This window comes from Mya arenaria, chromosome 1, assembly GCF_026914265.1.
Source record: "Mya arenaria isolate MELC-2E11 chromosome 1, ASM2691426v1".
NCBI lineage: Eukaryota > Metazoa > Mollusca > Bivalvia > Myida > Myidae > Mya > Mya arenaria.
In genome coordinates, this window is record NC_069122.1 from 2,343,005 (window position 1) to 2,359,683 (window position 16,679).

General features: G+C 34.8%; 1 protein-coding gene across 1 annotated transcript; it reads left to right on the plus strand.

Annotated features, from left to right (window-relative positions):
• The first annotated feature begins 6,220 nt into the window (after positions 1-6,220).
• Positions 6,221-11,281, plus strand: LOC128235221 (4-galactosyl-N-acetylglucosaminide 3-alpha-L-fucosyltransferase FUT6-like). The gene is made up of 3 exons (XM_052950001.1): positions 6,221-6,295; positions 9,338-10,089; positions 10,122-11,281. Coding segments are annotated over exons 1-3 (1,248 nt in total). The 5' UTR covers positions 6,221-6,293; the 3' UTR covers positions 10,616-11,281.
• The last annotated feature ends 5,398 nt before the right edge of the window (positions 11,282-16,679 follow it).

Genomic DNA, 16,679 nt, shown 5'->3' on the forward strand with positions numbered 1-16,679 from the left:
TGTAAGCAGTAATGCATATTACACATGTATATTAAAATGACTATTATTATTGCGTTTTGAACTTTGTATTATTTGACTCGCCTGGACCTTTGCAGATTATTAATTTCAATCGGCTAGTGGCCCAAGAGTCAAGTTTGCAAAACTCCACTTGAAATGAATAAAACATCCAATCCGGGATCGAAACTCAGAGCTTATAACCCCCACGTCTAGCATACCTTCATAAATGAATGTGATGTATTCCATTTCCCTATGTTAAAGTGCCTCCTCACATGGGAATAAATATGCCAACTATTGACGTGCCCGATGTAGTCCGTCACTATACAGTAACACATTAAGAAGCGCCTTTGCATGTTGCCGTGTCAGACACTTCGGTCAAAGTATCATTTAGAAGATTGCTTCCGGCTCATTGGGATTGATAAAAATAAATATTCATTTTGATGCGAAAATGACCGGCATAATGTGTAGCATGAAAAATACATAAATGGTTATGTCATTTCAAAATATATTTATTTTGGATAAAAAATGTTTGTCTTACCATCATGTATATAAACTATTTAAGTTGGGAGGTCGTGAGTTAAATTTGTAAAATAAATGAACAGGAGCAGATAAATAAAAAGAAAAAAATAAGCAATTCTGTACATTCTTAAGGATTCGATGGATACATGTCTAACAACCTCCTCATCTGATTTTTATAATTATTAACGTAATAAATATAACGGTTTTGTCATCACAGGTGCGGACCAAATACGAGGGTCATCCGTAAAGTAGTTCTTGCTAATCGGGATTGAAAAAAGTTCATGACCTGGCATTATGTATGAACATGAAATATGTAAACATGGTCTGATCATATCAAAATATAGTTTATTTTCTACAGAAAATGTGTTTCATTTCACTAAGTTCACAAAGGTGTTCGTTAGTTAAAATTGCATATCAGATAACAATAAGCAATAATTTGCAATTTATTGAGTTCGCTCGGCTAGCGGCTCAAGAGTTTAAGTCTGCAAAACTCCACTAGAGTCGACTATAACATCCAGGATCGAATACTGTACACTATTGAAACACTACTATACACATTCAGAAGCGCTTGTGCTTGTTTCCGTGTCATTCTCTCCGGTCAACGTGACATTTCGGGGATTGCTTCCGGCTCATTGGGATGGAAAAAAACTTATTAAACTTATTCATGTTAAGATTAGTTGCATATCAGATAACCATATAAGCAATATTGCACATAAATGAGGATTTGATTGACCAACAGTGAACTGATTTTTATATTTACGGAAGGAATATTAAGGTTTTGTCATCACAGATGTATGACGGATATAAAATGTATCCATCTTTTTTAGACTTTAGTGACGTACCTTTGCTTAGCTTAAAAACACTATAAGTTCCTTACCACGACCGCATTTATGTCATCTATCATTCTCATCATCGACTTATTGTTCCATGATGATTTAAAATCATAAAAGTTTTACTCTACCAAGTACCCTTATGCCTTATATTCGGTCATACTTTGTATTCTCGTCCTTCGGTTGATTAACCTTGCTTCCTTCAGTTCGCAATACAGTAAATAAGAGCCCAATTGTTTTTGTCTAATTACAATGCATTATGACCCTCAGTGGTATGTACTATCTCTTACAAGGTGTACCTTTGTTATTTATAAATGCTCCAGCGAGTGTTTGTTTGTCTTTGGATGTTTCCTGTTTGTGATTTTTTGTTTTTATGCTCTACGTCTTTGGCGTTTACCCAGTGCTATTGAACCGGGTTTATGTTTAATATTATTCAAAAAGCTACAGAAACATGCTCAATAGCAAAAAAGTTTAAACATAAACCCGGTTTAGTGGTAATGGGCAAACGCCAAAGACATAGAACACAAAATCACAAACAAGAAACATAGAACAGCACAAAACTCTACAAACAGCACAGTGCATAAATACTTTATATATATAAAAAGTAATTGGTATGTTTATCAATAATTGTTAGGTACCGCCTTGGAACGGTCAGTAAAATGTAAATTTACTGAGGGGTTAAACCAGTTTATGTGCACAAACCTCACTCTTATCCCAAAAATCCTTAATAAAGATAAAACGCAAAAGGTAAATCTTATCAAAGTATGCATTAACTTGAGGAAACTTATCAATAAAACAAATAATAATAAAAAACGAAAAGGTAAACCCCAAGTACTTCTATGATTAGGGATCCCAACTCTATCTGGAAACGGAGGGGAACAATTCAGAGCACCTAATGCAAATACTTTTCAAAGATACGATGCAGTCATTCTTAGAAACCAAAAACACCACACACAGTCTGCCTCATACAATAAAAGGTTTAAACCTTTTGCTACTGAGCTTGTCTCTGTAGTTTTTCGCATAAATATTTGTATTCATATTAATTTGCAATTGTTCAATATGGACTTTCATCGTAACAAAATGTATAATTATTGTGTTTTTAATCTTTTAATAAGTATGGTTTGTGATCGCCAAGTCGGACATGTGGGTTTTCTGAGGGTAATCCGGTTTCTTCCACAAAATAAGAACACAGTTTCGCGCACCATCGTGTCAACGAGAGTGACTTTGCATAAATTTCTTCACAGTAGTCCTTAAACAGGATTTTCCACAATGTATATATAATTGTTTCAAAGAACATATGTTGCAAAACATGCTTGACGTCTTTAATAATTCAATAGTTTAAAACGTTAAAAAACGTTTCTATCAATGAGAACGTTTGTGCATGTTCAAAACTTTATTTTCGGATCCTCATTCTCCGCCGATCACCGACGATTAACGACGATTACCAGCGTTCCCAGAACGCTCTTCTGGCGCTATTCCAGCGACCACGGTCGATTACCAACGTTCACCAGCGTTCCCAGAACGCTCTTCTGGCGCTATTCCAGCCAACAAGGACGATTACCAACGTTTCCTCAAACGTCACAGAACGATGACTAGAACGCTATGGTTTGATGGCCCCATTAATGGCCTTGTCAAGTGCAAAAGGTTAATTAGTCTACGGACAATCTAAACCCATGGCTGTGTTGAGAAAAGACAAGCCGAAAAGCCTACCGTTCAGATTCATCTTTAATTTCCCAATTGTTGAGATATTTGGGATCAAACATATAATTTTTTTGTCGAACGTTTAGTAGTAATCGAAGAAATCGTCGGGAAGGTTGGTGCATACAGTAATCCAAAACATTTGAGTGGCTCGAAACTATTACCGATAAGTGCCTGTCATTGCCTACGAACAGGTAATGCAATTCACTTGATAGATTATTAATACAATTAGCTAGTTTCATAACAGTATCCGATATAAAGTAGTAAGTGAAGCGCGACAATGATTTCATGGTAATGCTTTGTGGCTCACCTGTAACGTTATGACTTTTCCATATGCATTAGATTCTAAACAAACTTCACCGGAATTGTTAAACAGCATAGAAGAACGTGTATCACAAACAACAGAAATCGGAACACCTCGGCCATTTTTCATCGAAATCAACCAAAGATACATATATGGACGGTATACATAGACATAATTCTTTACAACTAAAGAAGGGAAAATTACACCAATTCAGAGGTTACTACTTATTGGTACCTTATTTCTTTTAATTGGCACATGATAGTGAACCCAAGCATGTTTAAAGCACCTCAGACTTTTGGCTACTTTCCATATTTATAAGTTCTGAATCTGAGTAGTTTGTGGTTTTACAAACAGACTGAACATGCTGGTTCTCCTTGATCCAATTTTATTGTTACATTTTGAAGTATTATTTGTCCTCGTTCACCGGATATTGTCATTTTACAGAATACACAGTTTCAACCAATTTCATTTTACTTAGGAGAAACGTTATATGTTTTCTTACAAAGTTTAGTACAAAGTTGAGCTTTCTCCCCATATATGGTGTTGAGGTTCGTGAAGCACTAGAAAACAGTGTTATAATATATGCAAGTTGATCATTTGACTAAGTGGTCTCTGACAAGAAGTTGTTTCCTATGGAAAATGTCCGAGTTGTTCCGTTTGAAATAACACCCGGGCTTGTTATCTCAACTCCAGTTTTGCTGATTGCCTCGTGGTAGTAACACATACAATCAATAATACAGATTGTTTGACTTGCGTATGTCCTGAATGGGAAGTTGTACAGTACAGCATATCTGACTACAAAGGAAACAAAGCGAGTTAAGACAACTCGTTTTTACGTAAAATAATAGTTTGAACAAGCTATAAAGCAAAGGGATATTTGATCTTTAACTTTGTCTTGCCACTTATTATTCCACTTGAAATATGTTCATATTGTAAATGATGTCTAATAATAGTTGTAGTTATAGGAAGAGTTGATAATGAGTATCACTAGCTTCTTGTTATTTGTAATTAAGGTGTACAGGAAAATGTATGGACTGCTGCGAATAAGTAAAAGCTGTCGGCACATGCGGATAATACTGCTACCGAACTATTGCTAGCCCTTGTCGACAAAGTCATGTCTGACACATTGTCAAATAATGTTGAGTTTGTCGAAGATTTATGTTTGTACATTGGTCGATTTCGTTGAAAAAGCTTTACACAACACTCGAGTTATTTGGCTTCTTGCAATTAGTCAACAACCAAGCGTAGTTTTCACTCTTTTTTTCTGAAAATGACCCGTCTTCAAACAAATCAGACTTATATCCCTGACAGTGAGGGGTGTTTGAATACCCATGTATAATGAAATTAACTCTAAAAATGTTTTAAATTGAATAGTAATTCACATTTGTTTCATCTAACGTTCGACATTTCCAATTTCCATTCACTAAATGGCGAAACGTGTGGTTATGTATTCATGCCCTGTTCCAAAGTAATTTCGTGCACTAACTATTCTAATCTTGAACAAAGATGCATTGATTAAAGTTCATCGATGAATGTCTGCACTGAAACACGAATAAACAATACACAATAAAACAACTCTACGAGATTTTTTCTCTACAAGCCGGAAATAGAAATGACAGCTACGTCATCAACGATCAAAACTTTGCGTGAGGGGCGTCTCACATGTGCAGCCTAGAAAACACTCCTATCTCACTTTCAAAAATTGGGTATTTAGAAAAATAAACAAAAATAAAATATGTTTTTCTATACTCCTCGTGAATTAAGATACGATCTAACACTAAAATCAACAATTATACTCTCTTATCTTACACTGAAATCATTATTTTTATCTATTACTTATATGATTATTTTCGAGATTCTTTGGTTTGTTTTTTCTGAATATCCCCTTTTTGGAATACTACCTTGCGATCAGTGGAACGCCCCTTATGTTTTATAAATCATTTTTTACTTGACACCATGTTGACCAAAAATATAATTTATTATCTTTGTTCTATTTTATATATTAAAGTATTGCATACCACAAACAATAAAATGTTATTTTATTGCCTACTCAATGTAGAATATTGGATGAATTACTGTTTATATCCTCTACTTCATGAAATTCTTAAACTATTGGTATTTCTCCATATGATGTTTTAGAGTTTGTAAAATTTTGAATTATTAACAGGGGAAATTTAGGGGAAAGTTTCACTTCAAGATTAAGATAAGATGTTTCTGTATTACGGCGTCTGGAGACTGGTTTCACAAAAAATCACAAGTTGCATAACACACTAAGCAAAGGCTTTCAGTAACCTGCTAGGATTGTTATTATTACACTCTTTTATCGATGTATAGGATTTAAGATGGGAATTATTTCTCGTCATAGTCAGAAAGGACGGTCAACGTCGAGGCTCTGTACCACCCCTGAGGGTCGATTAATTGCAACCGAACTAGATGACGCGCACAAAGCTCAGTCAGTCCCCAATCCCCATTAAAACGGGGCTGACCCCTCTCTCTCTTCACTTCTTATACATGATTCTCTTTGGCTTTGTAGGATGAGGGTTCATTCCCCCACGTAGAATTTTAAAGTTCTCTTCAATCGGCACGCGGGATGAAGCTATAAATTCCCTAAACTCTCTAACCGCCGCGCTATGCAAATGATTAATATGGATTTGTTTTGACCATATCCGACATTAGTTGTATTGGTTAAAAGTTTATAACACCTTTTATAAATCGAATTGAATAAGCGCCCTTACTACAACCTGTTCCCTTAACATCGATTCATATCAGGAGTTTATATTGAGTATTTCTGTTTACATGTTCTTTAATCTCGTATTTTATCATAATACAAATAAAAGATACACGTAAATGTGTGTGTTTGAAAAAATAGAAAATCAACCGTATAGAACGTTTTAAAGCTTTGTAAGTGGAATAAAGTTTGCCGTCTACATGACAACAAAGGGAAAATGTAAGTTATATTTGTTTAAGTTATTACCACAACGTTACAATTATACCTAACCTTTTGATTTGAGTTCCTTCGTTTACAGACGACCGTTGGCATTTACTAAAAAACGCATGTTACATACCCGAGATCTTTATATGATGTTTAAGAGAGTACTGCCCTAAGTTCAGTTAAGGGTAACTCTGGAAGGTCAATCAATTGCTACTGGGAAGTATGCCCTGAGTTCAGTTAAGGCTAACTGTGGAAGGTCAATCATTTACTACTGGGAGGACTGCCCTCAGTTCAGTTAAGGCTTACTGTGAAAGGTAAATCACTTACTTCAGGGAGGACTGCCCTGAGTTCAGTTAAGGCCAACTATGGAAGGTCAATCACTTACTTCTGGGAGGTATGCCCTGAGTTCAGTTAAGGCTTACCGTGGAAGGTCAATCATTTACTACTGGGAGGTATGCCCTGAGTTCAGTTAAGGCTTACCGTGGAAGGTCAATCATTTACTACTGGGAGGTCTGCCCTGAGGTCAGTTAAGACTTACTATGGACTGTCAATCACTTACTACTGGGAGGTATGCCCTGAGTTCAGTTAAGGCTTACTGTGGAAGGTCAATCATTTACTGCTGGAAGGTCTGCCCTGAGGTCAGTTAAGGCTTACTGCGGAAGGTCAATCACTTACTACTGGGAAGTATGCCCTGAGGTCAGTTAAGGCTTACTGTGGAAGGTCAATCACTTACTACTGGGAGGTCTGCCCTGAGTTCAGTTAAGGCTAACTGTGGAAGGTCAATCATTTACTACTGGGAGGTCTGCCCTGAGTTATGTTAAGGCTTACCGTGGAAGGTCAATCATTTACTACTAGGAGGTCTGCCCTGAGGTCAGTTAAGACTTACTATGGACTGTCAATCACTTACTACTGGGAGGTATGCCCTGAGTTCAGTTAAGGCTTACTGTGGAAGGTCAATCATTTACTGCTGGAAGGTCTGCCCTGAGGTCAGTTAAGGCTTACTGCGGAAGGTCAATCACTTACTACTGGGAAGTATGCCCTGAGGTCAGTTAAGGCTTACTGTGGAAGGTCAATCACTTACTACTGGGAGGTCTGCCCTGAGTTCAGTTAAGGCTAACTGTGAAAGGTCAATCATTTACTACTGGGAGGTCTGCCCTGAGTTATGTTAAGGCTAACTGTGGAAGGTCAATCTTTTTCTTCTGTGAGGACTTAGTTCAGTAATAGCTTACTTTTAGTGTGAGGACTGCCATAAATTTAGTTTAGACTAACTAGGCAGGGTCAATCATTTACTACTTGAAGGACAACCCTGGGTTCCGTTGATGCTAACTCAATCGTTAAGATTTGGTTTGCCGCTTGAACCAAAAACGCTGCAATGTAATTCGGTTGCAAAACAAAACAGCTCACCTGAGCGACTTTTACCCTTGGATCGCAGGGCTAGACTTATGAACAGTATGTTTTTTTATTTAATTAGCATACCTGTACCTTCAGTTATGCCTGTATTTATAAGTGGAAAGTGTAGTTTAATATTTAGTTCTGTCTGCGAAATCGAACAAACATCAACAACATTCATAGTTCAACATACTACAACATTTGATCATTACATTTGTTTTTGTTTATCTTAAGCTTGTACGTTATCTTTGGCACTCAACTATATTCTATCAAAACATTTAACACGAAAGAGCACTTTGGTCGAATTGATTTTTCAATTAAGTAAAGTTTATTGTTGATTTGAATCTGTTAATGGAAACGAAATGTTCAAGCCTAGCACAGCTAGGCGTCAATTTCACCAAAAAGCATACAAATTCAAATGAACATGATTTTGCCCATACCGCTGAAATATGTATGAGTTAGAAAATGAAGCAATATGAATAGTTATAGTTACATTTTGTCATTTCAACATGTCTTGTTTTTACATTTTGCTTTCTCTATTGTGAATAAGGTCGAAAATGTGCAACATTGAATATGTTTTGGATTTGTTTACTTTACCGCATGTTTTATTGTGTTGTTGTTGTTTGTTGGTTTTCCATTCTCAAAAAAATCTCACAAGGGTGTGTCCTCCTTTATAACAGCACGATGGCGTTAAAGATTGTTGTCATAAATATTTGTTGAACTCTGATTGAAACAGTTCCGATCACTAAATACGTATTTTAAAAACTAAAAATATCATCTGCAAAGGAAAGTTATCTTGACATAAACGATTTTAAAATAATTATGTTCTTTGGTTAACAGACTTGCGTTGTCATCTGTAAGAAAAGCTCTTATTAGTTTGATTATTTGTGCATATTATTTAAACTTAAAGTTCGCAACAAAAAATATTTATTTATAATATTGTGTAATGTAAGCAGAAACACACCAAAAACGCGTACTTCTTTCATCACCGTTATATAAGTATGAATATAATAAGAAGGCACGTGATAAAGTAATCCGACAATTTTTTTTTTAAATTTACGGTGAACGGTCAATACATATATTGACGTTTCAACTAAGAAGTACGGCAAACAAACGTAGACCAATAGGGAATTTAAATTTATAATATATTGAAAAATACAGCTATCCAATTTGTTCAAAGATATTTTAAACCATTCATTACTTTTCAATGTTTGTCCCGGATATTTAAATTTGCAAATGGTCTAATTCTGAACACCGCCAGGCTGCTTCTTATTAGGATACCGTTTTCATAGCGAAGACGAACTAAATGTTTAATACACTTTCATCGACCATCTGGTGCGATAAACAGAAATACATGTAGATTTATTGTCATGTATTGCATGTCAGATCACAAAATAAACAATGCGCTTTCAGAAAACTCCAATGAGTAAATAATTACCGAGTTGCCAAATTGTCCGTGTATGTTTATGTAAATAAATTGTTTAAACAAACTATCAAGGAAAGAGTAATCGTGCTTTTTGCTTTGTTCTTACACATATTATTCCATTTTAAATAAGTTCATTCTGTGATTGATTTCTTGAAATAGTTGTTATCTAAAGAAATGGAAACTACCGGGACAAACTCAGCAGCCCAACATCGAAGTCCAAATGTTTACCTCTTCCTTTTTAGGATGGCAAAGCGAAGGTGGTTTTTGGCGATAGTCTTTTCCACGATACTGTTCAACGTGTTCTTGATCACCAACAAGTGGTCCGGAGTTCATTCAAACCAAGCAAGTGTAAGGATGCGAGCGTATTCACCTAAAGCTACATCGGTACTCGGAGAGGCTGGAATGGCATATTCACCAGCCGCTGACGGTACTTATTCTATAGACGCAATCACGAAAGGTAATCTCAAACATATTAAAGGCAAATTCGATTACAGTAAATCTCCGTATATTGACCCAAAGCTTAATATTAATACTGAAGCATTCAATCTGCATAATATTTTATGGTGGAACCCACCGAGATGGATGAACGACTGGATTGAAGAAACAGACGAACGCCGGTGTTCATATACAAACTGTAAGGTCACTACTGACAGATCAACCCTTAATGGAAGCAGTGCGGTGGTATTTTCCGTTGCCGACACAGGCATGGGGAGTCGACCCCCTCTAACCTCAAATGAGAGAAATCCAAACCAAGCTTGGATATTCTACACATTGGAGTCTCCCTATAATATTTTATGGCAACAAGATCATAAACGCACCGAATGGTTGAACGTGTTTAACTGGTCTTGGACGTACAAACCGGATTCAGACATCTTCCATCCATATGGTATATTGCAGACAAGAGATAGGACATTACAGAGAAACTATAGCGAAGTTTTCAGAAAGAAGACGAAACTAGCCGCTTGGGCGGTAAGCCATTGTGGTGCTGTGAGTAAAAGAGATAGATATGTTGAAAGTTAAATAGTTTTTCAAGAAACGGGAATGCGTCTATCGTTGACATATTCGGGTCATGTAAAGGAGCATTGTCTAAACCAAGTGAAGAACAGTTCGAGACAATTCTTGATGAACATTATAAATTCTATCTCGGGTTTGAGAATTCATTTTGCCCTGGTTACATTACAGAAAAGTTCTTTATGTACTATAAACGAGACGTTATAACAATCGTCCGCGGCATGGGCGAGTATGAAAAATACTTTCCAAAAGGGTCATTTCTCAACACAAAAGACTTCCCGAGTCCGGGAGACTTAGCAAAATTCATAGTGAATCTCGCAGCGGATGAAGAAAGGTACATTGAATACCTTAAGATGAAAGACAGATTTTCTGTAGAAGAACGACGCTTTATGTACCAAGACGCGGTATGTAGTATATGTCATAAACTCAACAACATTGAAGAATACAGAAAGACTATAGTTGATTTAAATGAATTTCTAGGAACATGTGTTCAACCAAAGGACGTATAGAGTAGTTATGATAATAATTTATGCATCATAAATCTGCTAGCAGTACATACTTCAAATACATTTGTCCCTATACCAACTAGTGCGATACGGCAGTATTCCAATATTTTGACGTCACGTCATAACAAGTATCATTGCGCGATGTCAACATGACGCCATTAAACAAAGTGTTCCAAGAAGATGTTCATTAATGCAACACTGACGTGTCGTCAGTTAAGTATACCTGATATGTATATTATATTAGAATGACTAGTATTATTGTGTTTTGAACTATGCTTTGTTTGTTTCTCGTGGAATTCTGCAGATTATTTATTTCACTGGCTAGCGGCACAAGAGTATAAGTTTGCAAAACTCCACTTGGGACGAATTCAACATCCGGGATCGAAACGCAGAGCTTACAACCCAATTCTAGCATCCCTTTATAAATGTGCTGTATTCCATTCGCCACTGTTAGACTGCTTCCTCAAATGAGAATAAACTTGCCAACTTTTGACGTGTTCGATGTTGTCCTACACAATAGACGTTCAGAAGCGCCTGTGCATGTTTCAGTGTCAGTAACTGCGAAGAACGGTCAACCTGACATTTCGAATATTGCTTACGGCCCAATAAGCAATAATTTACATAAATAAGGATTTTGTTTGGCCAACAGTGAACTCAATTATAATTGCTCCAGCGAGTGTTTATTTGTCTTTGTATTTATATTGTTTAACATTTGTCCAATATGGACTTTCATTAGAACAAAATGCATAATTTTTGTGTTTGTATTTTTTTATGAGTATGGGTTGTGTCGGACATGTGGATTTCTCAAGGTACTCCGGTTTCTCCCACACAACAACATCACAGTTTCGCGCAACATCGTGTCAACGAGGGTGACATAGCATAAGCTCAAAGAACTCTCTTCACAGTCGTACAAAGATATAATACATGTAGTAGTTAAAGATACAGCTCGATAATCTATAATACAACAATACCACCACTTTCTTTTTTAAAAATATGTGATTAACAGTATTGCCTTAAACAGTATTTTCCACATTATATTATATATTATTGCTTTTCAAGTGCATATGCTGCAAAACATGCTTGACGTCCCTAATAGTTGTTGTAAACGTTGGCGCCTTTTTACGTCGATGTCAAAATGAATGCATTTCCGGAATTTCTACACAAAGCAAACACAGTTTTCACTTCGAATTGGCGATAGTGAACTTGAAGACAAATACAAATACGTCGGAGTTGTTTTCCATGACAAAGGCGACTGTGAAGGTCTTTCCAAAGGGACCGGTAGAGCTCTTGGGGTCCTGTCAGCCAAGAGCATTACCTGAAAGACTTTGGTTTCAAAGCATTTTAAAAATTGAACAATATATGTGTTTTACCAGTTATTAATTATTTTGGCTCAGTATGAGATTTAAACAGTTTCAATCCATAGACAATGTCCAATATCGTCCAATGAGATACGTCCTTGATGTTCATCGATTCCCCCCAGTTTCTGAGCTTACTATGGACGCTGGTTGGATCCCAAGCCGTTACCGCCGATAGATCAACAGACTACGCCTCTGGAACAGACTTGTATTCAAGGATCGAAACCGACTTTAACAGGTGTACTAGTAGTTGGTCAAACGAGCTGAAAGAGATCATAACATATATATGGCTAATAGACAGTTACAATGACACATCACCTGTTGATCTCTCCAATGTACAACATCTTGTGCGGAACCAAATATATACACATTTGGTCAACATATGATACGTCTATGCCGAAATTAAGAACGTATACAGTGTCAGCGGGACTTTAAGTATGAAAGCTACTTGAACTGCACAGTGACCTGACCAAAAATAAACGTTTTTCATTGGCCCAATAAAGAACTGCTATTATAATGTAAAGAATAGAGGCTGGGTGGTATCTAGGTGAACCTGTGGATACAAGACTTTGTAGGCTATATTGCCCAAGAAATTGCGAATAAGTGTCATCTTGTATTAAAATGTTCATTGTCTACTAATATAAGAACATCATGCTTTAGAAGATTAGTTCATTAGTCTTACTAACGTTGAAACAATAGCGTACCTAATAAATAACACCATAAGGCAATTAGCAAAGTACAATGCATTATATACATTTATCAGTAATTCTCATTAATCAGTAAAACTAAATAAGCAGGTTCAAACCAGTGGTGTAAGAAACTGAATTTCAAATATTTCAAATATCTTCTTATAGCTTTATTACATCAAGATTTTCTAACTTTGAACCTTTGTCAATACTTGTTTCAAATTTAATATATGTATTTGTTTTTATCTTTGTACCAATGTTTTAGAAATGTTAATGTTAAGTTGACTATTAGGGAGATACGATTGTTCTCCAACAAATAGTGCTATATATCAAAGCTAAGCGTAGTGACAATTATAACGACAAGATAGGTGAGAATGATACAATGACTAATGCTATTTAAGGATAACCTTATAAAGCAAAATAATTCTTCATGCGTGTTAAGACAGACAGAAAGACAGACAGACAGACAATTTATTTTGACTTGTACAATGAACATCGTCAACAACACATAATGATATAACATATAATGTCAACCTGTATGTAAAGTAACAGATAATGCAAACAAATTAGTATATATGTACAAATATATATGTACAAAAGTATTCAATACTTCTAAGTTATTAAATTAAATAAACTAATATATATATATATATCAGAGGATGAACATTAAATAGAATTATGTTCTAACATTAATCAAAGAGGATCTTTCTTTGAGAGCATTTTTAACAAACAGACATAAGTTAATCAGTTCAGCTCTATTGTTAGATTTCAACAGCTGCATATATTTAAATACAGAAGGTCTTATAAAGTAACAATTGTTGATATATTTCTTTCTTAAATTGCTAAAGGATTTACAAACACAAATAAAATGATATTCATCTTCGATGTCATTAGAGTTACAACACAAACAATATCTTTGGTTGCGTACAACGTTATTTCTATTGTATCTACCAGTTTGAATATGGAGTGGGTGCACGGACAGCCGTATTCTACAAAAGAAAAAACGTAAGCTCTTTGGTAAAATATCTAAATAAGGTTCATATTCCAGACAGGTTTTAAAATGTCTATACACATCTAACACCGTGCTATTTTCTATAGTACTATACCAATCTTGTTTAAAAGTATCGATAATTCTACATTTGAATTTTTTTATGAATGATTTAACATCAATATTGTAAATATCACCAGACACATAACTAAAACCATAATCATTCAATATCTTTTTAACATTATACACCCAATTACGGCAACCTTTATCACTATCACTCTTAGCCTGTTTGTATACAGATTTTATGATAATATTATCGCTGTTAGCAACCTTAAACCAATAAGACAATATACGCACATATCTATGAATATATAATGGATATCTACCCAACTCTCCGTAAACAGTGGCATTGCAAGTGTTGGTTTTTACGTTCAATAATCTTTTACAAAATTTCAAATGAATTCTTTCTTATTCCTTTGATTTAGTATACCCCCAAACCTCTGCCGAATAATTTAAAATAGACCCAACAAATGCGTCAAATAACTGACACATAATTTTGGGTTTTAAGTCATAATCTTGACATTTACAAAATAATACGTTCATTGCCTTAAGTGCTTTGCTATTTAAATGTTCTTGGTTCAGGTTAAAATTTCCAGTATAATTAAAAACAACACCCAAATAATTAAAATCATCAACAACTTGTATATCATGGCCATTGTAAGTCCATCTTTCATTGGGAAATAATCCGCCTCTTTTACGAAACACCATGATTTTCGTCTTATCAATATTCACCTTTAATCCCCAGGTATTACAGTAATTTGACAAATTGTCCAAATGGGTTTGAATTTCTTCAGGAGATTTTCCTACAATGGCCATGTCATCAGCAAATAATAGCATAATTATGACAATATCATCTATTTGATATCCTGAATTAATATCATTTTGTACATACAATTCAATATCTTCCACAAATAAAGAAAATAACAAAGGGGACATAACTTCACCCTGACGCAACCCGACAGCATAGCTAAAGTATTCAGAATATGAAGACAACGATTTTACACAAGATTTAACCTTCATATACATATCACGCACTATTCTAAGTATTTTTCCCTTTATTCCACATTTATACATTTTCATCCATAGGGCATTTCTATAAATAGTATCAAAACATTTCATCATATTAACATATATAACATAAAGCCTTTTGTTTTCAAACAAATAATTTTGAATAAGAGATAGCAATATCAATATAGCATCAGTGGCAGAGCGCCTTTTTCTGAATCCGAATTGGGCATCCGAAATAATATCATGTTGTTCACAAAACTTTTCAACACGCTTATTTATAACAGTGGTAAATAATTTTGATAAACAACTAACTAAAGTAATTCCCCTATAATTATTTACATCAGAATATGATCCTTTTTTATGTAAGGGGATTATAATCCCTTCAGTCCATTGTTCGGGAAAATAACCCGAATTTAATATATTGTTAAACAAATCACATAGATGTGATGCTAAAATGTCTATAGTTTCAATATCATTCATTCAACATATTATCAGTACCATAGGCTTTACAACGTTTTAATGACTTAGTAGCATTTATAATTTCTTGTACAGATATTGCCTCGTCAAGTTCTGGAAAACTATTATTTGGTGCATTAAAATCATAATTAGTATTAAAATCCTCTGCGTCTCGAAATATTCTCGAAAATTATCGAGTGGAATTTTAGTTGAATTGTTTGTAGTTTTAGACTTAAAATATTTCCAGAATTCTCTAGGCTTACTCTTTCTCAAATTTTCAATATCTTCCATTCTCTTTCTATAATCAATATTCTTTCTCTTACGCACTATATTCTTGTACTGTTTTTTCGCATTACATAATAACAATCTATTTGCATCTGACCTATCAGTATTAAAAATTCTAAGAGCATCTAAATACAAATCACGTGCTACAGTACAATCATGATCGAACCAATTCTTATTGTTATGGGTATAATTCTCAAAATATACATGATCTGAATAAAAACGTTCTTTTGAAAACAATGGTTCAGCTACACTCTGAATAGTGTTTGTGAATGAATGTAACATATTGTTAACTGCGTCTCTGTTTGAGCAATCAACATTATGAAAAATAATATTGAAAACAGGTAAATTAGAAATAATCCTGGAGCGAAATTGCTCCCGAAAAGAGACATCCCATTTAAATTTAAGCTCCGAGTACTTTGTAGTATTAGGTTCAATAGTATTGCATAGCAATGAAATATGTAACGGAGCGTGGTCACTCCATTCATTGAAAGATTTAATAGTAAATTCTTTAATCTGTGAGAAATTACGCTCGCTTGACAATAAATAATCAATCATAGAACAACCGTTATGTGACAAAAATGTATACTGATCAGTGTTACCAATACGACCATTAACAATACGAATACTTGACCCTTTACATATATCTAATAATTTTATCCAATGGCTATTACTTGATTTGTCGATAGAGGCCCTATCGGGGATAAAGTCAAAGTCATAATCAGGGCTGTCAATATTACAATTATATTTATCATGTATTACATAGTCCTTTTTATTACTCGTTCTACTATTAAAATCACCACATACATATACACTACCAAGACTGTCATATAAAGACAAATCATGTTCTAAAATATCAAACAAATCAACATTAACAGTGTTATATATAGGTGAATCTTCGCCCCAAATATATGCACCACATAAATATATATCCTCAACTGTTTTAAAAAAATTGTGGTCAAACTTAAGCCATATAATTGTGTCAAAGTGGTTTCTAATAATTTCAATTCCCTCGCTTAAACAATCTTTATAATACAAAACAATACCCCCACTATTTCTTTTAGCGTTCCTATGCTGAAATTTACCATAAAAATTATGCGATTTATACCCCTTTAATTCAATATTGCTAGAAGAATCACACCATGATTCATACAAAAAAACAACTGTCATATTTATCTAAGATATTTACAAAGTCGCTGCTCTCCTTCTTGTCCCTAGTGAGACCATGGACG